This window comes from Argiope bruennichi, chromosome 5, assembly GCF_947563725.1.
Source record: "Argiope bruennichi chromosome 5, qqArgBrue1.1, whole genome shotgun sequence".
Classification (NCBI taxonomy): domain Eukaryota; kingdom Metazoa; phylum Arthropoda; class Arachnida; order Araneae; family Araneidae; genus Argiope; species Argiope bruennichi.
The window spans coordinates 111,371,963-111,395,744 of NC_079155.1; the positions used below are offsets into that span (position 1 = coordinate 111,371,963).

Below are 23,782 nucleotides of genomic sequence, written 5' to 3' on the forward strand. Positions count from 1 at the left end.
CATTCATGGATTTGTCCAAGATTCACAATTTTTGTGGCAGGGGAAGGAGTATAATAACTTTATTAGTGAATATGCTAGAAAGTTTCGGGAAGACCTCTCCCACTGGATCTATAAGATTTTTATTAGAGTAATATCTTTTAATATCCCAATTTCTTTACATTTAAAAAAATTACGTAAATTTAAACAAAGCAGCCATTTTGCGATGCATTTAAGTTTTTTTCATCTAATCATTATTTATTTTTACGTCAGTTATATTACAACTGCTTTGGTAATGAAATGACTTTTAGAATCCTAATTGATGCGAATTATCATTACATTTCTGCATCTGATTTTGAATAGTTCTTTCAATTTCGTTAGTTATTAATAGTTCCAGTTGAAAATTTAATTTAACAAAACGTTGGAAAAATCATTTTGAAAATAATTTTTGGTATATTTTAATAAATATATGCAAAAAAAAAAAAAAAAAAAAATGCAGGATTCTTGTTGTTGTTTTAGATCCTTTGCCTAAACAAAATAAACTTTGAGAAGTCGAAACTCACATCGACTGCATTGTTGTAACAGAGTGCCTGTTGTTGTATGAGAAATTCTCAAATACTTGATTCAATATTATGTTGCACCCTTTATTTCATATTTTAAAAATATTATTGAACGTGGAATTGGTTGATCATAAATTTGTTCGTTATGAATCTAGAGTTTTTATTGGAAAGAGATGAAGCGATTTTCAAGTAGTTCTGACAGGTTATGAAATGCGTACGGCATTCCATCGCGCATACTAAGGAAAATCTATTATTTTCATTAGTTCTCTACACTGGTACTAAACTCCGAATATATCTTAGAGAAAGTGGTCTCCAGATGGTTGAACTGACTGTATTGTTGGTCCTAGAGAAACTTATGCTTGATAATAACACAAATATGAGAAAAATAAGAAGTATAATTATTCAGCATAGTATATAGATAGATTATTATACACAAGAAATGAAAACCAAAATAATAAAATAAAACTTTATTTTATAAAATGAATAAATGGAAATCTTATTCCTTAACTCTTAAGAATGGAAGAAAAACAAGCTAATAAATATTTATAGAAACAATGAAAATGGTTTAATTTCATTAAAATGATAAAAAAAAAAATATTCATTTGGATATTTCATTAAAAATATTTTTCAAAAATTGTATAAAAATTCAGGAAAGAAGTTTTATGTTTTAGCATAGATAACAGTAATTAAAATGCTGCATTAAATGCATAACATTTTTCTGTTTATGAGTAATTCAACTTTTCTATGAATCCTTCAAAATAGCAGTGTCTAAATTTTATTTCAAGTAACAGATGGCAACTTCAAAAGCGTTTCCAATATTTTTTTTATTAAAAGTTGGCAACATTATTAAGAGGAGGCGATGACGATGATCAACAAACAGTGAAACGAAACACCGAATTAACATATTTCAAATTTGAATGTAACATTGATCGATCTTGACAGCTGTTATTTCATTATTTTTAATCATGCATTTTATGTCGTGTGCAATCTTATTTTTATCCATTAGTTTTATAACTGCTGTAGAATTGACTTTTGAGTTAGATGAGAGTGAGAAACAATGTTTTCATGAAGTTATTGAACAAGGAGTGCAAGCAGTTGTTGATTTCCAAGTATTAGATGGTGGAAATTATGATGTTGATGTTTCTCTGGAAGCACCTACTGGACAGATCATATTTAGAGGCATCAAAAAGCAAGCTGATACTTACACATGGAAAGCAGATACAACTGGGGTCTATTCATTATGCTTCAGTAATGAATTTTCTACCTTTAGTCACAAACTTGTGTACATGGACTTTGAAGTTGGGGAAGAAAAACCACTTCCTGGACTAGAGGAACATTTGCCTCAAATGACAAAAATGGAACAAAGTTCTGTGAATATTCACGAACATTTGAACACTATCGTTGACTACCAAACCCACCATCGTCTTATGGAATCTAAAGGCAGGAAATATGCAGAAGATTTATGTGATCATGTTATGTACTGGTCAATTGCCGAAATGGTTGTTATCATAATAATCGGCATAGGACAAGCTTTTATTTTGAAAAGCTTTTTTTCTGACAAAAAGTGATCTAGAATTCCATCATAGATCAAATATATATTTATTTCATGTGAAACTGCATGTAGTTTTAACTTTTTAGAATTTTGTTTAAGGTTGTGCATTTATTTTTTTCTTGACTCATATGGTTGCTAACTGGGTTTTTGATTTTAAACTGAGAATTTGATTTTTTTAAAAAAAATGCCAACTGTGTCTTAATAAATTTATTGTCTTTATTAAAAATATTGCATTAAAATATTTGTTTAGTATTCTGTTGTTATTTCAGAAGCTTTTATTTATAAATTTGCATTTAACTCTATTTTTTTCACACTTTTTAGTAATCTGCATTTTAAAACAAAAGAATAAGTAAAATTCCTTTCATTAGCTTTTAAAGAGAATTTAAGAGAAATAAAACTGCTGTTTATCTATATTTAAAAAGCTGACCATAAAAAAATTATTGATGACTTAATTGAAATTAAATTGCTTTTTTTTTATCCAGATTGATTTAAAGAAATTAAACATGCTTTTAGTTGATTATAGATTTATTTATGTTACTTATTTAATATTCTAAAGTTTTCTTTTGATATTTATTGTGAATATTATATGAAATGTTATTTATTGAAGTATTATAGAGAAGTTGTGATGAGTTCTAGTCTATATGTATCTGATATATTTTAGAAAAAAAATCTTACTTAAGAATATTAAATTGACAGAATATATTCTTGTATAGCTATTTTGATACTTGTGTATTAACCACGTTCCATTGGTAAATTATTAGCTTAACCATATGTTGTTGGCAAATATAGTTAATGACGACATATCTTGGGTGTGTCTTCTTTTCCAGTAAATGCATAAGCACTGCTGTTTTTAAAAGATTTACTGACCTCTCAAAGATTTGATTTATGTAACTTTAATTGGTTACTATAAATGATATATTAATATAAAATCTATTTTTATCTGCTTTAGAAATTTCATCATACTTTTTCTGTCATTAAATAACATTTTTATATTAACATTTATATTTGAAGTATTTTTTATCCATTTTGGTTTATTTAAAATTAGAAGAAAAGAAATTAAAAATGGTGATCTATAATTTAAGTTTCAAATTATGAAAATTTTGTCATATCAAAGTTTATTACTTAGAATAAATTAAATTAAGCTTTAAAAGAATAGAAATGGTGCTATCCATGCCAAAGAAAATATAGTGTACAAAATGCTTTTCCATTTCAAAGTGACTCATCTGATTGATCTGAAAAACTACCTTGTTTTCCTCTGTGAGGGAAGTAATATACATAAATGTCAAAATCTATCAAACATTTTTTAAAAAAAATGTATGTATAAAATATAAAAAGGATACAATAAAGATATTATTTTTAAATATCAGTGTTGTATTTATTATTAATCTATTTTGTCATGTAAAATATATGCATTGTCATAAAAAAGCACTTCTTTTTATAAGAAATTTTTCATTTATTGTGTATTGCAGTAACTTGAATTAAATATAAAATTATCTTGTCACACATAAAATATATTTTAAATTCAATTATTACTTTGCAATTTTTGTAAAAATATCGTGGCATTATTACAAAATAATGAATTTCTATTAAAAATATAATCTATAACATTTTGCTATAATTTCTATTACATTATAAAAAGTATGGCTTATAATTTTAATTAAATATTTTATTTCGCAATTTTTTAAATATCTTTTATATTGTAATTCTATTTTTTAAGACATAAAATTGGCAGATTTTTTTAAGTTTTTATTCCTTGTAAAGATTGTATAAAAACAATTGAAAAAAAAATTAATTTGCTCTTATGCATAGTTGCCAAAAAAAAAAAAAATTGATAGAATGGTTTCATTTGTAATTTAGTCAATATTAATTAATGATATTTTTCTCTGAACATATTTTCATGAAATATTTCTGTTCATATTTTCTAATGTAATATAAGAAAAGTTGAAAAAAAAGTCTGTATTTGAAAATAATTCTATAAATTTTATTTGAGAAAAATTTAGCTTGTTTGTTTTAATGCTTTGAAGTGATTTAATTGTGTAAATATGAATTTCATTATGATTTTTACCTTTCATTAATAATTTCCAAAACTTAAACAATCCCATTCTTTTTCAATATTGTGTTCTGCACATCATCATTTAAAATATTGAGCATGTCAGATACGAGAAGACATGTCATTTATGATAATTTCATGCATATAAACTTTTAATATTTTTTATCCGACACATTTTTTTCTTAATTTTGGCCCTTTCTTATTTTAAATTTTCTTTCTCTTAATTTTTTTTTACTGATAGATAGTTTGCATTAGGAATTGTAAATGTATGTAATTATGTTACAAAGGTTTGTTCATTTTATAAAGTATTCTAACATGCAATTTGTCACCAGGTGGTCGGACAGCAGAAGGTTACCCCATCATTATATTTCCTGACACTGGAGCCTTTTGGAGTCTCTCTGATGAAGACTACCGCAAGTTGATTCTTTACCTCACCAATGTGCCTACGTAAGTGAAAAAATCCTTATGGCATAAATTTATGGAAAAGTAACTAAATGCAAAATTCTTCCTGGATCCTCGGAACATGTGATCATCATGTTTCTCAAATGCTGCTATTTTAATTATTGTCTAGAATTGGATTATAATAACTTTTCTTAGTGGCATTCAACTTATCATTAATTTATGATATGATGATTGATTCTCAAGATATTTTTTTTGAAGATGGGATTATAAGAGAGTAAAAGAAATTCGTTTATCTCTCTCTCTTTTTTTTTTTTTGTGTGTGTGTGTGTGTGTATTTTTGTGGGTAATTTAATAAAAGCTATGCCTTTCAGTCATGCATATAGTAGTTTATTGCTATTTCTCCTCATTATTTATAAATGTAACTTTACCTAGTACTAACCTTAAATAAATAGTTTGAAATTATTTTTGAGATTATTAAAGTTTTCATTCAAGTAAATTTGAGAATTTAATTTTTTCCACAATACAGCATCTATACAACCTATAAAAAGAAATCTCTAAATACAGTTTCCCTAGCATCTGTAATGGGGGGAAAAAAAGTTTAAATCCACTATTTATTTTATTCTTCTTATGGGAATATTTTAATTTGAGAATATGCTTTCTTTTATTAATCTTTAATCTTTTTTTTTTTTCAGAAACACCATAAAAAGAGATTTAATGTATAATAGATAAAAGGATTCATTTTTCAATAATGAATGACTCAAAAGTATTAAGGCACCCGATTCCTTCCATTTAAAATATTATCTACATTCTATTTGAATTATTATTTGTTTTTATTAACTGTTAACTTATTGTTTGGTAATTATTTTTGTATTCAAATCAAAATAATTTTTTCCCTTTATATTTCTTTTTGAATAGCTTGAAACATGTAACCCACTAGCAGAAATTTTGTTTTAAATTTTTCTTTACTCTCACTTTACATTTCTGAAATTATATTTAAAGTTGTTATAAAATTATCAAAGTTTCATTTTTTATTATTATTTGTCATTATGTTCTTATGTAAGTGTATTAATTAAATGTGTATCTTAAAATAATGATTAAAAATATTTTATTCTATTACATTTTAGAGTAAGCTTGACAATCTAAAATAAAATAAAATTCTTAAAATTGTTTTACTTCTTGTGCCTTTAGTTAAATTTCAGCTCTCCTTTCCATTCCAAAGAAGGGAGGGGAAGGCTATTATTTTGCAACCATATCTATTCTTACCTTAAACAATAATGATGCTATTTATTTAATTTTTTTCTTCCGATTTTAGTTGCTATATTTAACATATGCTGATCATTTCTATTATTTAAATATTAATAATTCTTATCATAATATTGTCCTTACAGTGTTATGCTAGAAATTATTCAGTTCTTATCAAAAACTGATGCTAGCATAATTCTAGATTAATTTATGTAATTATTATTTGTAAATTATAATTACAAAATGCATATTTTGTAAGCATTCTTCTCAAAAAATTAATCACCAAGAAGCTTTAATATTTATAAAAATTGAAGCATTTTATTTTTTATTTGCTGAAGTTTATCTAATTAATTAATTTTATTCATAATATATTACATTTCACTCTATTATAATTCAAATGTATTATTAACAGTTCAAGTTAATATTGTTCAACAAGTGAAGAAAAATTTATGGCTAAATGCTTTTTACAAACAACATACTGCATACTATGGAATGCATCTAAATTATACAACCTTATTACAAAATGATCAGAACTAGGCAAAATGTGTGATTAGATATACATTTTTCATCAAGCAATTATTATATATATATATAATATTACTTATAATTGTATTACAACCTTTGTTTAAAGTTTGTCAAACAGCTGCCTTCTAGTTGATTTTTTGAGTTACCATTTTTTTAATTAAAAAAAGCATTTTTTCTTAATTAATTTTTAGAAAAAAACTTAACTGTACCAAAATACTTGAAAAATAATAATAATAAAATTTTGTAGTTTTTATGAAAAATTATCTTTTATTCTTACTAATCTAAGTTTAATACTTTTTAATGATTTGTTTATATAAACATTTCATCTTGTTTATTCTAAAAAAGAAACACACATACTTTTTTGAAAATTTCTTTAAAAAAAATTATTTTATCTCTGACTTACTTACATTTAATTAGAAAATCCACATTCTTTTTTATTATTATTATTAAATATGAATGATTTCGAAACTACACTACTACAAGTCAGTGTCCTGTTATGTAAAATGCTATTAATGCATTGATTATATCATTTACATGGTTTCTTAATACAGCTTATTTTTGCTATCTTTTTTAATTGTATATTTTTATATTTTTGATGATGATGTTACATTTTCTATTTAATTTCTTAATATTTTGTACATTTATTATAGGTTACAAGATGCGGACCTAGGATTTGTCCTCATCATAGACAGAAGAAATGATAAATGGAGTACTGTTAAAACAGTTCTTTTAAAAATTTCGGTAATATTTTGAAATGCCTACTTATTTTTAAAAATGAGTTTCAATATTATATATTTTTTTAAAAAAAATATAAACCTATTCCATTAATTTTTTTTTTTTTTTTTAGGGATATTTTCCAGGGTTAATACAAGTGGTGTTTGTCCTTCGTCCATTGGGTTTTTTACAGAAAGCTATTTCGGAAGTTAGCAACAAATTCTTTAGGGAAGACTTTAAATTTCGGGTAAGAATGAGGCATTTTACTATGGAAGCTATAAACATTATTGTCTAGGATTGAAATAAAGAATAAAATTATAAAAAATTTTAAGAAAATTTTAAAAATGACTAGTCTTTTATTTGTATGACTTTTTTACTTGAAGTTTGACAAAGTTATCAAGTATATGATATTTATAAAAAAAAAAAAAAAAAGGACAGAACTTACTATTATAAAATAAGTATTCTTTATTTAGTTTCTTTTTCTTTTTTTTTTTACTTAAATTTTAAGATTGTTTTATGCAATTGATTTGGGTGGAATGCAAAGCTAAAATTATGTGACAAAGTTCACAATGTGGATTTATATATATATAAATATCTGGGTTGTTAAGATATGGAGAATATCCGTTTCTACCAGACTCAGCAGTGATAGAAAGGAATGTGATATTAAAGATTATCCTAATTGAAAAGGAACTACTAAAATATTCCTAATATATAAACAAATATGTATCCATATATAAGCAAATTTGTCGTAGTTTAATTAATGTTTAATTGGTTTACCTTATGTTATGCCTCATAGGATTTTTAAAGTTACAAAAATTATATGGAGATGAAATTGCAGTTTTTAAAGAGCACTTTGATTACTTGTTTAATAACAATTCAAAATCTGAATAAAACTCTTATTCACAATGTATACAGATTTTTGTGTATCTATATATAACCAAAATATAATGCACATAATATATATTTCTATTATAGAATTATTTTTAGTATGTAAACCAATCACAATTTAATTATTTTAATATATTTGCAGCTTGTGATTTTAAGTAGTGTTGAAGATTTACATCAGTACATTAATGCTAGTCAGTTGACTACTGATTTAGGTGGTACCATACCTTACAATCATGAAGAATGGATACAACAAAGAGTGGTGAGAATTAAATTACTATTAAAATAGTCTGCTTCAGACTTCATTTGCAAATTTACTTGGTTCATGTTTTATATTATTTGCATACATTTTTTATACTTGTCATTTTGAGCAAGAAAAAAAAAACTTAAAACATTGAACAAGAACTTAAAATTGAATACCTGAATGTATCATATTTAATTATCTTGTCTTAAAATAATTAATTTTATTAAACATTTAATTAAAACATTTCATTGGCTTAGCATTTGTTTTAATAACAGGAATTTTGCAAAGAATTCTAATAATGCTCATATAATTTTGATTGAATTTGTCTTTTTTAAGACATTGCATGTTATGATAATTAGTTGTATTCATATCTTAATTTTGTTCTTTGATGTATTTAATTTAAATTTAACTGCTACATAATTATATGGCATTTTATGTAAGAAATGTAATGTTTATATTTTTAATATTAAATATCTTTTTTTATAATTCAGCAGATTCATTTCCAGTTTTTTTTTTTTTTTTCCCATAATTAGGACCTTAATGCAAAAATTTTTTTTAACTCGGTATTTTAATACTATAGGGGAAATAACGTATTAACTGGATATTTAAGCAATTTGGAGCAAAACTTTACTGTTATGGCTAATTATTTTAAATTATATTTAAAATTGAGTTGTTTGTTTTGTTTTGTAAAACTGAATTACTTTTGTGAGTTATGTGATAGATTACTTGTAGTCAAATGATTAATTTTTTTATATAATGTAATATTTAAAATTTTTCTGAAGTGTTTTATCAAAATAGTTATGTTTTAAAATGAGTAGTTGGAGTTTGTTATGCATTGCATAACTAAATCTGGTTGATAATGTATATAATTGCATTTATTAGTTGTTTTCATTACTGAAATAATACGTAACATATTCTTTCTGTTGTAGTTAAAATCATGATAGTTTTTAACTACATGTATATTCTTTCTGAATTTTAATGAAATTACTTTAAATTTCAGGCTGTTGAAAACTTTACCAGCAATCTCCAAGAGATATCATCTTCACTTAGAGAAATGACAAGAAGATTGCAGGAAACTGAGTTCCCCAATGATGTTCAATCTACCTTGTCACTTTTAGAAAACCAGGGTGGAGAATATCAAAATTTGAAAGAAGACTTACGAAATGCAGCCAAGCATGGAGAAACTTTGCTCAGTTGCATCAGACGACCCACAACTCATAGCCTCCACCATGTTAAGTGCTCTGATAGATTTATTAACGCAGCAGCAGTACAAAGGTAAACAGTTTTATTTTTTGACCATATATATGATTGTATTAAAATATATAAGAAATGCATTTTGAAAACCTTTGCATAAGTTTAATTTGTATCTATAAACCATGATGCTGTAATATGTAAAGGAAAATTAGATAAACTTTAATGAATATTTCAAATAATACAATTCAATTTATATGCCGTTTGAAGAAATTGCATCTTATAGTATTAATCTTTCACATAATATTTTAACGATTTAATTTCGCCTATATTAGGATATTTATTTACACTATCTTTTGATCTATCATTCATTTCATAGCATAATTTATCTGTAAATTCTTTTTATTCCTTATTCAAAAATTCGCATGGATTTAGAATATGGTTTAAGTCCACTGATTAAAATTTTTCTTAAATTAAGAATTAGAATGCAGAGTGAAAAAAAAAAAAAAATTTAAACTGCGAATAAATCTCTAAATAGTTAAGTTTATTTCTGTTTTTATAAAGGCATCTATAAAGATATTAAAATAAGATGTAGTCGCATAGAATAAAAATATTCCTATGTTTACAGAATTTATTAAAAAAATGAGTATTCAAACAATTTGCACATTATTTTACTCAAGGAATAATTGTACTTTTTTTTTTTTTTTTAATTTTCTGTAAAAGCTGTTTTTACTTTTTATCATAATTAAGATTAAAGAATTTAAATAGATTTTAGCAGAGACAGGAATTCAAAAATTAGTACAGTTGTAAATGATATGAGAGAATTTATTAATTTGTTATGAAAGGGTTTTTATCCAACGGTTCTTTATTTATACCTAGAAGTAAGAGATGGGGATTCACAGAATTTTGAGAAAGGGCAATTCTGACATATTAAACCTCAATACAATTAAACAATCCAATAAATTTCATTTCTGTTATTAATGAAGAAATAAGTCAGTATATAGATTAGCAGATCTATCTTCCATTTTATGGTTATAATGTTTTTAGGAAGATTAATTCCATTTATTCCTGTCTGCTTAGAATTATATAAAATCCAGGTTATTGACTAGGCTTTATTTATTTATTTTTTGTCTTTCTTTGTCTGGTACCTTGTTTTGACAAATCTCACATTCTAGAGTATAATGTGGCATACATATTTATATTACACTTTCTCTGAATGTGCAATTTATTTTACTATATCTATGATTAACATAGTTTTAAACATTGCAAAACTTTATTTAAATGTACCTTGTATTTTGTATCTGTAATCCTTTGATTATCTAAAAAGTGATGCATTCCTATATTATATAAATATTTTAAATTTTCAAGATCAGAAATTTTTAGTTATTTAATATTGATTGATCAGTTTTGTAAAAGTTTATATGTCCATTTTAAGTTCATTTATTTATTCAAAGTAAAGGTGCTGCACATTTTAAACTAAAAGTTTTTTTTTTTTTAATCTTCCCCATTAAGAAAAGTATTAATAGCAATCATTAATCAAGATTTGATGCTTTATCTATCATAATATGGATAATATTGATAAGTAAATGCAAATCAGTGAAAAGGGTAATCATACTTTCATCATATTCAAATGTAAATTTAACTAATTATTCCCTAGTAGAATATTTGAAACAACAAACGATGCAACCTTAAATGAATTGACGTGTGTCTTCATAAATCTTTTAAGCTCATCATGGGGTCTAAAATGAAAACTTTTGGTGGAAAATTTTGTCAGTTTAAATCTTATTGAAAGGTATTTTTTAGCACAAAATCTGAATAATACCGGAATAAAGGAAACAATATGATATTGACAAGGCTGAGCTGCAATCACTTAAAAACACCTCAAATTATATAATTTAGTTTTACTTCTTCTTCTTCTTCTTTTTTTTTTTTTTTTTTGTACTGAATTTTTTGTCAATTTAGATATTTTGAAAGAAACTCCTATGTAAAACTATCATTTTCTGTTTTTGTTTTTTCAACTTTTTTCATATATATGCATATTTTCAGGTTGTTGCTTCAATTAGATGAGACTGAAAAGGGCTTTGATACATTTTGGTCTCAACATGAAAAGCGGCTCAGTCAGTGCCTTGAACTTAGAAAATTTGAACAAGAGTTTAAAGAAGTATGTGAAGAAATATTAGTGCTCTTTCTTTTTGTGTTTTAGCTGAGGGGATGAAGTATTTACTCAAATGTTTTTTTTTTAAAAAAAAGTGAAAATAATGCAATTTAAAATTGTTGTTGCTTTATGAAAATCTCAATAAAATTCTTTCATATTCTTATAATCAAGTAATATTTATGCGTTCAAATATTAATATGTTTTTCCTAACAATGATTTTCTGATCATTCTAATATGAAAGGAATTAAAGGCTAAGTTTTTCACAGCTGAACAACAGTGTTAGATATAAGATATATATTGAATAAGAAAGATTATAGCCAAGATTATTTCTTTATTATCCTAATTAATTGTTATCAAGCACTTCAGTTATTTGAATATGACTGATAATTATTATATAGAAATTATTAATAATTTATTGTTATAGATTATTAATTGATTATACATATTGTTATTTATTGATATATATGTTTATATTATTATGTAGATTATTATTTATCAGTTATTTTATGCATCAAATCTCCTTGTTTAAAATAGCATCTAATTACATTTTCCATTAAGTTTCTGAATTTCTTGATTTTTAGAATAGTCTAGTTATTTTTTTCTATATATAAATGCATTACTATATATATATAAAAAAAGATTACAAGTATTCAGTTTAAACATATTTATACAATCACTTTTTCATAAATATCTTTTATAAAGTAATTATTTTCAAGGGTGTTGCAAATTAATTTTTATTAATAAGCATTAACATGATATTTACACAATTTTATTTTATTTGTTAATTTTATGTTTGTTGGAAATAAACTAACAGTATCCTATGTTTCATTCAATAATGTCTTCCTCTGATAGGTGTTAAAGAGAAAAGTTAAAATATAATTTATATAAGACAAACATAGTGTGAATCAAAATATTACCATTGTGAAACTAAAATTTTATAAATATTGTAGAATTCATTTTGATATTTCTTAGTTGCAAGTCACTCTTGCTGGAAATCTCAGAGAATTGGCTGAAATTCCTGAAACGGGTGACTCTGTTTCTGAAGTTGATTCACTACTTGCTGCTTTAGAAAGGTTCCGTAGTGATACAGAGGTAAGTTGTTTTGTAACATATGCAACATATTAATTGTGTTCCAGTTGATAATTTATAAACCATTGTGGATAGATATATGCTTCCAATTGTAAAAATGCTTTGAGCAAAAAATTATTTTTAAATTTGAGCCGTTAAATGTACTGCTGAAAAAAATTATGAAGTCTAAATTTTTGTTCAATACCCTGGTCTTATTTAATAAATTATTTTTGGCACACTAAGATTTCAAAAAAAAAAAAAAAAAATGACAGAATAAAAAGAAAAAGAAAAAAAAGTTAATCCCTTTTGCAATGAATTGCTCAATTTCTAGCATACTAGCTCAATTTTAAAGTTTTGAATTTCATTATTTTAGGTCTGTAAGTTATCACCATTGACTGGTTGATAACCTTTGATATAAGCTTGTGAAAGGACTTAAAATTATTTCAAGTAGTCATATTCCAAATTTCATCACTCATTTAGTCACTAAAGAATAAAACATTTTTTTCGTTGTTTGTTTGTTTAAAATATTAGTTTGTCAAAAATAATTTAACCAAGCATAACTTATAGAAATAAGAGACTGCATAAATTTTAAACTTTGTAATTTTCCCTCATTTTATTTATTGAACTCCAGATATGTAAAATATAATTCTTTGTATCATATAACATATTTTTCTGTGTGCAAGTATTTGCTTATTTCTATGGGGTGAGAAGTTAACTTTTGTGTGAAAGTTAGAGGTGGGCTCTCTATAACAAAACAATTTAATTATGACAGTTTTAAAAATTTTGTTCCTTAAAAGATTCTTTGTATTAGCAAATTAAGTGCCAGAAACATCAAACATCATTGAAATTTATAAGCATTTCCAATTTCAAAAACTCTTTTTAAAGATAAAATGTGTAAGAAAATGAAATAAAAAACATATCTAGTTACGTCAATGGAAGTTCTGACTCATAATGTAAATGTGCAATCAAATAACATGAAGTTGCATTTTATTTTATAAAAAGATGAAACAGCTTTAAGAGCTGAAATATCTTTTTTTAGGAATTTTTTTTTAATCGGAGGAGGCTTATTACAGAACTAACTATTTATTTTGCATTCATGATGCATTTGCTAATATGTTTTATCTGACTATTGAAAAAATGGATATAATACAAAATTATTAAAATTAATGAAGTGAATCATTTGTTCCCTATACAAAAAATAAATAAATAAATAAAAAATCAAAATGATTATTAATTATATGATCTTGTCTTTTATCACTGTATTTTATTCTTACTGTATCCCTAATTATTAGGCCATTCGAGTTGATATTTCAGTTATTGCATCAACTCTTTAGTTGAAGTTTTGCTAATTAACTAAAATAAGAAACTTTCATCTAAAAAAATTAGTATCTCAAAAAATGATTTCTAAAACTATTTCATATTTATTATTTTTGTCTGTAGTCACATACTGAAATAAACATAGAGATTTTTTTTTTTTTTTGTAATGAAAATTAATGTCAGTATTTGTATAGTTTAAATGTATTGATAGTATCCCCTGGCAACTTTTAGATTAATACTTTATTTTTTTAGCATAATAAACATTGAGAAAGATTTTATATTTATCATAAAATCAAGTTTTATTTTATGTGTGCTTCTTTTTTGTGACATAAGCACATATAAAATAGTGTTTTTTATAGTACATTGTTTATTTTAAACAGGATGATTTAGATAAAGCTGATCAGCTTCAACAGGATGGTGAAAAGTTGATTGCTGCCAATCACTATGCTGTTGATTCTATTGCACCAAAGTGCATTGAGCTAGAACGGATTGTTGCTGATATTCGTCAACAGCTAGCATTCCGTATTGAGATTTTGAGAAAGAGTAGAGATCTCCAAGCCAGAATTGAAAAGGTTGTTTATTTTATTTATTTTTTTGGTTTTATGAGGATAATTGTTTCACTCTTTATTTGTTCACTTATTCCTATTACTTTAATTCTCATAGATTTATTAGTACACTTTGAAATCTTTTACATTACAAAATCCCTTAGAATTGTTCAGTCTATATTTAAATCTAGCCATCTTTATCAATATTATTAAAGCCATGTGTTTAGTTGATAATTTTATAATTTCTCTCATTTTTATATCAGATTACAGATTTTTAAAAAAATCTAGATTTTAATAACTCCTTAGAGATTTGAAAAAGTAAAATTTCTTATTTTCAAATAATTTGATAATATGTGATTTTTTTGATGCATGATCTAAAAACTAAATTTTATTCATGTTCTTTTAAGTATCTTTTATCTATTATTTAGTATACATTATTAGTATTTGTTACTATCTATTACTTAGGATCTATTACTAAGTATCTCCTTGTAGTCATGTTCTATATTTATAAGTGCAATTTTAAGTTTGGAATATGAAATTCAATGTTTTGTTCAGAAATTTAATTTTTATAATTGTTTTCAGGCTAACAAATGGTGTACAAGAGGTGTGAACCTGTTAGCTGGTCAGCAAATAGAAAAGTACTCCTCACCAACTTTTGCTCAGGCTGCCTTACGTGAAATAGAATATTTTTTAGAGAGCTCAAATGAATTTGGCCTCAAGGACCCAAAAGAAATTCATTCACTTTTCAAGGGAGTGATAACTCCTGAATCCAGAGCACTTGTTCAGCAGGTAAGCCCAAAAGTTCAATTGAAAGCAATTTTTACAGCTCTTTGTATTAAATATTTTAAATTTGATAGTTTTTAATACATTCAGTTGTGCTGAAAGTTTGAATGAACTTCACATCTTTATTGATTATTTTGTATTATGAAACATGTTAGTATGAATTATATTTTATAATTGTATGAAATATATTTATTATCTTTTATTTTAAGATAATAAATAAATTTTTGAATATACCATTCGTATTGTTTACTTTTGAAAGCCATGCATTCCAATTTCTATTTGTTACTGTAAAGGTTGCTTAAATTCTTTCTTAAAATGACCACAAATCAAAATTGAATGATTTTAATTGTTCTGGTAAAAATCTTTATTAACTTATATTCTAATGTTCAGATTTTTTTAAATGTGGTAATGCACGTGTTTTAAAAAATCCTCAGGATAAAAGACTTTTTTAGATGATTACATTATAATTTTTCCAGTTATTAACCTGAGAAGTATTGTTTTAATCTATGGTGCCTTCATTCAGAGTTGATTTTGATTTGTATTTTATTGTACCTTGCAATACGAACTGTGTAATATCTGATAGATTAATATTTGATATTTGAATCGTTCAGAACCAAATATGTGATTGAATTTATTTTAAACGTATAGATAAATTTGATTTTTTTAAATCTGTGCTTCTCAAAGGCTAATAGTTGTAAATTTACTTACTTTCGTAGATCCATTGTTTATTCTACCGAATATTGAAAGTCTAATTTAAGAATTCACTTTCTAAATGGTGAGAGGGAGATTCATTTTCTGAGTTGATGACAATATGAATCTGATTCCAACCTAAATATTATCAGAAACTCTTGATTTAATCTTTCATTTATTTTTCATGATATATCAATCGACAATGCACTGATGTCAACTCTTATAAGATATCTGCTCTATCCAATATTCTTTTTTTTTTTTTAATGTTCTACTGCTGTCTGCTGTGAGAAACTCATTTACTGGAAATATTGGTAGTATTTGATTTTATTTAAATCTTTCATTATTAGTTCAACAATATTTTTAATTATTAATTTTGGCAGATATCAAAGCAGTATTATTTTAATAGTCTTACACTTGTTTTGATTACATGCACTTGAACTTCTTAATGGAGTTTATTCCCATTACATCATAATGCCATTAAAATTATAAGTACCTTGATACCTTTAATAAATTGCTCATTATCTTTTGCATTAACATTATTCTGATCTTCTTTTTCTTTATGTAAATTGTACAGAATATAAGCAAAATTTTTCCTCTGTAACTTACAGCAATAGAAAAAAATATTTGATGAAACAATAAAAATAGTTTGATTTTCATTACAATAATGAAAAGTGTTGCTGAAAATTGTGCAAAAAGTTATGGTTAAAAAATTTCATGACAATTAAAAAACAAATTTTGTATTTTACAAATGTGTGAAAATCTGTTTTATGTAACATTATTTTGGAAGTTATCTCAGTAAAGTTCCAAAATCTCACTTGATATTTTTTTATTAATTGAAATTCTAAAAAAAAAAAAAAAAAAATTCTGAGTTACACATTTTCTTCCTCTAAATCCTTTAAATATATCCTCTTCTTGTGTGTATCCTCTTCCTCTAAATATATTTGTACCAAATTTAGTAGTTCTAAATCACACAATCTGGCCTGTTATAGACTACCAACAGGCAGACACACATTCTTCTATATTATAGTAGAGGTATATAAAGTTTATAATGTTTGTTTATTGTGTAAATTTTTAAAAGGTGCTCAAAAGAATAGAAGATGTACAAATGATGTGTGAAAAGCGACAGTGTAGTTTGCAGCGGATAGTCTCTAGAAATAAAGTTCCAGTTCAAGCTGTTGTTCCTGAACCAGCTGTTCCACCTGCTTCTGGAAAATCTCCAGAAGGAAGACGGAAAATTGTTAGAAAGACAAAGACTGTGCCTAAAGTAAATTCATATTATTTTACGACTTAATTGATAATATTGTCATATATATCTCTTCTTTAATATTTTAAGCAATCTAATTATTTACTGTGAAATGCTTTTTTTTATAAGTTTAAATTGTACTTTTTCTAATTTTGGAAATATTTATAGAAATAAATTTCATATTATTTTAAAAGATGAGTTCTGTTGATATGAATGAAGTATTGCTATTTTCTCAGCAATATTGTTTGGTATTTCTTAGGTTAAAATTGAAGTGCGCTTTGGAGACCAACAATCAGAGCCAAATAACTTATTACAAATACCTGATTACAGTAGTGAATCTAGATCACCATCACCTAAAAGCTGTCAAGAAATGTTACAAAATAAAAGGAAGTAAGTTTCCAATTAATATTTAAATGCTATTTTTGGTATATAGTTGAAACTGAGTTTTTCATCTCTAAAATCGTGCAATATATTTCATTTCTATTTTTAGTCATGTGATGTCTGAACTCATAGAAACAGAAAAAGCATATGTCTCAGAACTAGATAGTATAATTCAGGTATGTCAAAATTATTTTTAATATGATTTTTCATTTATAACATGTTGAATAAATGTATCAGATTGTAATATATTCTATCATTATGCCATGCTTTGAATGACTTTGTGAATGACTGCTTCTTATGAAGCTTATTAGATTATTTGGTATTTAAATTGTGCAAACTTGTTATCTGTTTCTTAAGTATAAAATACCAAATATTTTCTGCGATTACTATGTTACACAATTCTGTAAAACTGTTTTGCATTATTCAATGATTACAGATTTGTTTTTATTATTTATGAATTTTTTTTCTATTCTTAATAGATTCATTTTATAATTTCAGTGTTTTCAATATAAAAATAAAATTTTTAACATTTTTTGAAAAAAAAAAAATCAATCTTTGAAATAAAATAAATGTTTAAAACAGAATATGTACTTAAAATATGTATTGCCTAAAAGTAGTGATGTGAATACTGAAATACTTTTCAGTTCTTTATTACTTGTAATATAGTAAAATGTAAATTTTGTAAATAATTTCATTTTTTAAAATTTCTTCTAAAATATTTCAGATGCTTCCATGTCTTTCTTCTGTATCACAAGAGTTTAACAATTGCAATAGGAACCAATTTATTTGCTTTTCTTTTTCTTATCACTCATTATAATATTTCTCATTATTTATGAAATTTTGTCATTTTTAGGGCTACAAACGTGAGATGAACAATAGTGCAATGAAAGATTTAGTGCCTTCTTCTCTCTATGGCAAGGCTGACATCCTGTTTGGAAACATGGAGGATATCTACTCATTCCACAGCAAGTAAGCTGTCTATAAGCCTTGATATCATTTTTTTCTTCTTCTTTGTAATAGAATACAGAATTTGCTATAGGAATATGCATAAAATATTTTATTTCAAATATTAGTTTAATTTTTTATGTCCGTTTTATAGATGTTGTTTTTGTTGTGGATATGTATTCAGTTACTGAAGATTTCTCTTTTTTTTCAGTGTCTTCCTTAGAGACCTCCAAGCCTGTAGCAGTACCCCAGAGTTAGTTGGGCATTGTTTTGTAAACAGGGTAAGTATTTTATGGGAAATAATATATGAATGTTTTGTAATTGTGATATATATATTTTTAAAACTGACATGTTAAAAATTTTGTTTGCACAAAAGTATTACTTTTATGTTAGAATACTTTGGAACTCAACTTTGTTCAATTGCTTTTACAATAACTTTTGCAGTAATTCTTATTTTAGCAACTTTTGCAATACTTCTTACTTAGTGAAGATATTCGAATATAGAATTACAAAATAGAATGAATTTATATAATTTATTAAGTAATCAGTATTGGTTTGAATAATATAATTTTTGCTTGATGACATTCAAATTTCTGCAGGACTGTAAACTATGTATTTAATAATTGTTATGTAATTAATTAATAAAACTTTCTCTTAATATTATGAAAATATTAAGCAATGACGATGCATTAATCAAATTACATTTGGAAAAATTTTGTCCAATTTATTTTAGCGCAGAATTCAAGCAATTGTGAATTGTTTACTAAATGGGAGAAATAAACAGAGGAATCATAATAATGATTTTTTTTGTAATATCAGAAGTTTTATTTAAAAATTTTAAACCATTTTTTTATCACTAAGAAACTATGCATTTTTGTATAGTTTGCACTAAAGCTGTTGAATTTTAACTAAATCACATATATTGATTTTCTTTTTCTTACTTGCGTATAAGATTTTGAAAAAGAAAAAAAAAAGTTATATATTCTTTCTAATAGTTTGATGCTTGACGCAGGTATGAATATATTCATGATATTGACTTTTATAATATCCTGATGAGTTGCGTGAAATTCATCATTATTGAGATATATGGAATTAATTTTATTATCTCAGGTTAAATTTCTTGTTAAAATATCTGATTTACTATTAGTTTTTTATTTATTTTGTAACCTATTTCATTATTGAATTCTTACATATTTGTTTTAAATTTATAAAAATAATTTTTAAGTCACATGCTTCATTAACTTATTTAAAGAGTGAATTTCAAAAATTTAAATATGTAACACTGTGATCCATCACAAACACTTTGCATGTTGTAATAAGTAATAATTAGTAATCATGTATATATACATTTTGCCCTCTCCTTAATTAAATATATATACCTAATATTTATTTATGTGAATTCATTAAGTGTGGCTTTGAATTTGATTCTTTTTTTATTTTTAATGGGAGAACTTTTTTCTGCATTCAAAAAGTTGAATATTTCTTATTTTATTTGATGACATGGCAACTATATAATTTGAAAGCAGATTTTTGTTTATTTCTTATTCCACTTAATTTGTTCAAAGCATAACAGTGAATTTTGAATTGGTTTGAATTCTTATTCCAAATTTTTCATTTCATTATTTTCTAAATATTCCTCTAAGGAAAAAAAAAAAAAAAAAAAAAAATTTTAAAACAAAACAAAAACTTAAATAAATTTTTGAGCTAACATTAAGGTCTATGAAACCATCATAAAAATTAACATTGTTTATTGATTCATTAAAAATCTTGAAGCGAAACTTTCTCTATTGCTGTTTGTTTAGCTGTTGAAATTCTTTTTTATGCTATTTTGGAAAATTATAAAGTCATATTTAATCTTTGAAATACTGAATATTGAAGACAAAAACCTGAAACTTAAATTTGCTCTGCAGTGCTAATTTTGTAATTTAAAAATAAGAATGCATTATTTTAAATTTTACTGTTTCCTATAATTTCTGTTTATGAAGTAAGAAAAGAAAAGCGCTAATTATAGTTTGAGTTTTCTTGATTTTATTTTCAGCGGGATGCCTTCCATAAACTGTACACTACGTACTGTCTCAACAAGCCCAAGTCTGAAGCCTTACGTAGACAGTGTGGAGATGATAACCTGTTTTTTAAGGTAACATATATTACAAAATTTATTTCTTATATATTTTAAGTATCTCATAATCTGACAAAAAGAAAAAATATATTTTAAAAATATAAATATAATACATTATATATAATATTTTGATATATAATATGTAGTTTTGAAAAACAGCATTTATATTTGTAATACTGTTCTAAATTTAATTTTTTCAAATCTCTTTAATGCTAGACATATTTTAATCAAAAAGCAAAATAATTAATGCAATTTTAATAATTATATCTGATAACATTTTTAATTATATTCATATATATATATATATATGTTCTGGATTCTTATGCCTACAAGTTTAGTGTTTGAAATTTACATAGCTTAATTAAGTTGTTAAATTTAAAATCCTAAAAGTATATGAATTTGTCACTAATATTTTATAGATATTTCAACCATTTTTAATAATTTTAATTAGGTGAATTTTTTAATCTTATTATGAAATCCGTGCTTTGAAAAAAAATCTTATTTTTTATTCATCTTAATTATTTTTTCTTACTTCCCTTTAGGAATGTCAAAAAAATTTAGGCCATAAGTTGCCTCTTGGAGCTTATTTATTGAAACCTGTCCAAAGGATTACAAAGTATCAATTACTTTTGAAGGTGCTTTTTCAATTATTTCAAAATTTTTATTATAATTATTTGTTTCAATATATATATATATATATTATCTCTCATAAATGACCTTTTCCTTTTTTTTCTTTGTATCCAGGATTTGTTAAAGTGTGTAGATGAAGGCACTGGTCAATCTGATCTGCAACAGGCAGTAGATGCAATGTTAGAAGTTCTTAAATATGTTAATGACAGTATGCATCAGATTGCAATTACAGGTTTCTATGTAAGTTGTTTACTTCCATTTTTCTCTTTAAACTGAAATAATGTAGTTTGCTTATCTATTATGCAATAAAAATAATCTTATTATTCATTTATTAATAGACTTGTATTACTAGATTTCTTTTTAAGAATATGGTTGTTATTATTATTTTAAATATTTAAAATATAATGTTTTAGTAATTTCTAGTTTGATTTCTTCGTTCTATAGACTATTAAATACAATTTTTTTAATGAAGTAGAAATATTAGCATTTTGTAATATCTTACATTTTTACTTTTTTAGAGGGTTTGTACTTATCAACATTTTAAATGTATTGTTCGAATAATTTAAAGACTATAATTAATAGGTTTATGTTAAGACAAATGTGATTATAAGGAATAGGGTCTTCTTTTTTACCATCTATTACATACACGATCTTCTGACAAATATATTTATCATGCTGCTTCAATTTCCATTTATAAAATTTCTTACCTTTCTCTATATAAGAGTAAGAAACTATTGATATATTTATATACATTAATTTAATAAACTGGTTGTAATAAAATTTATAATTTTTCTCTTTAACATTTAATATAATATTGTTGTCTCTGTTGGTTTGGTGCATATACAGTTTTCATTTTGATTAATTGTTTTTCTCATTATAAAACTGCATATTTCTATATTGCAATATTTGTCTTACCAGAAGGTTGTACCTTTGCCTCTTCAGTTTTAAATTATAAGCAAATAATCTTAAGAGTTTCTTCTGTTCAACTATTAAAATAAAAAAATAAAAAATATTGAAAATGTTCAACATGAATTATTAGCATTTATGACATATCTTATGTCTATTTTTAGGGCAGCTTGGCTGATTATGGAAAACTCTTACTACAGTGTGCATTTAGCGTTTGGATGGAGAGAAAAAAGGAAAGAATACGTGAACTGCGCTTTAAGCCTCGTTCACGTTACATTTTTTTATATGAGCAGTTAGTTCTTTTTACTAAGAAATATGGTAGAGATGACAACCCTAGCTATGCATTTAAAAATGCTTTAAAGGTTTGTAGCTGAAAATTATTTATTGAAAGTGCATTTATGCTAACTAATAACTATATTTAATTTTTCATATTTATGCAATATTTGTGCTATAACTTTTGCAGTGAAAATTTTAAGAATTCTTTGCAACCATGTAAAAATATCATGTTCTATTTTATTTGTGTAAAAGTATGTTTAGATTATTAAAAAATTTTTACTAAATCTTAATAATCCTATTTAAATGTCTGAAAATGTTTAGCATTTTGATGAATCATTTTCATTAGGGCAAGGCATTTAAGCAAATAATAATATTATCTGCTGATGAAAACCTTTTAAAGTACAATTGTTTTTCAGGTTATCTGTCTTTTTAAAGTGTTTATGATTAACTGTATTAAATGAGTAATTTTAGTTAGAATATAAATGCCAAGTATACCATTACTTGCTTATATGATGAATATTGTCTATTCATTCTGTATATTTTGTTCAGTTCACTACCATAAATTTGCTTTATAACTATGACAAGGATTTCTAACAATACATTAATTCTACTTTTTCTTTTGAAAAAATATTTAAATACTGTTTTAAATATTACTATTATTATTTGATTAGAGACTCTTTTTGAAAAATATTTTATGATTAGTCCATTCTTTATGGATGCAAGAGAAATCAAATATATTTTATATAAAAATGAATAAAATTATAAGTAAATTTTAAAAAATTAACTAATAAACAATAAAAAAAATTAAATTAAAAAACTGTTTTGATATATTTATTGAAAAATTCCATTAATAATTTTTACAATTTCTCCTTCTGTTATCAAGATATAGAAGGTATAACTGATCTAAAAATTCCTTTTTACATTTCAGACATCCCAAATAGGTTTGACAGAAAACATGAAAGGCTACCGTGGTGATAAAAGGAAATTTGAATTGTGGTTACATGGCCGCTCCCAAGTATTCATAATACAGGTAATAACATTTTAAAATTAATTTTCACTATCTTTGACTTTAAAGCTAATCTGTCTTCATATGCTTAAAAAATTATATTGCCTATTGTTTACATATTTAACCTATTTTTGTAAGACTTGTGTTTCTTATTGTTCCAAATTATGAATCAACTTTTCAACAACTAAATTAAAAATCAACTTTTCAAAAACTAAATTATGAATAAACTTAGAAGAAAACTTAGCTTTTGAATGTATTTTCAAAAGCTAAGCTACTTTATGATTTCAAATTTTTAAAAATAGTATGGAGAAATAGCTTATGAAAATGCAAATATTTAAGGATTATCAGGTACAATTCTTAGATTGCATGCATTTTTT

At 24.5% G+C, this 23,782-nt stretch overlaps 2 protein-coding genes across 2 annotated transcripts in view; both read left to right on the top strand.

The window, feature by feature from the left end:
• The window catches only part of LOC129969191 (guanine nucleotide exchange factor DBS-like), a 47,184-nt gene that overhangs the window by 13,300 nt on the left and 10,102 nt on the right, over positions 1–23,782 (top strand). The window contains exons 2-20 of the mRNA XM_056083630.1: positions 4,471–4,585; positions 6,958–7,048; positions 7,155–7,268; positions 8,052–8,168; positions 9,151–9,425; positions 11,388–11,502; positions 12,469–12,588; positions 14,262–14,453; positions 15,009–15,215; positions 16,978–17,163; positions 17,402–17,532; positions 17,633–17,699; positions 18,377–18,492; positions 18,680–18,749; positions 20,507–20,605; positions 21,130–21,222; positions 21,332–21,457; positions 22,288–22,485; positions 23,328–23,429. Of these exons, the coding sequence (XP_055939605.1) occupies positions 4,471–4,585; positions 6,958–7,048; positions 7,155–7,268; positions 8,052–8,168; positions 9,151–9,425; positions 11,388–11,502; positions 12,469–12,588; positions 14,262–14,453; positions 15,009–15,215; positions 16,978–17,163; positions 17,402–17,532; positions 17,633–17,699; positions 18,377–18,492; positions 18,680–18,749; positions 20,507–20,605; positions 21,130–21,222; positions 21,332–21,457; positions 22,288–22,485; positions 23,328–23,429 (2,534 nt within the window). The remainder of the gene's footprint in view (positions 1–4,470; positions 4,586–6,957; positions 7,049–7,154; positions 7,269–8,051; positions 8,169–9,150; positions 9,426–11,387; positions 11,503–12,468; positions 12,589–14,261; positions 14,454–15,008; positions 15,216–16,977; positions 17,164–17,401; positions 17,533–17,632; positions 17,700–18,376; positions 18,493–18,679; positions 18,750–20,506; positions 20,606–21,129; positions 21,223–21,331; positions 21,458–22,287; positions 22,486–23,327; positions 23,430–23,782) is intronic.
• Positions 1,390–3,449, top strand: LOC129969192 (transmembrane emp24 domain-containing protein 7-like). The gene has a single exon (XM_056083631.1). It carries the CDS (start codon positions 1,502–1,504, stop codon positions 2,102–2,104), a length of 603 nt encoding a protein of 200 aa, XP_055939606.1. The 5' UTR covers positions 1,390–1,501; the 3' UTR covers positions 2,105–3,449.

What these genes read in the sequence shown, in the direction of transcription:
- LOC129969192 (XM_056083631.1), top strand. Translation starts at nt 1,502, where the DNA reads ATGCATTTTATGTCGTGTGCAATCTTATTTTTATCCATTAGTTTTATA.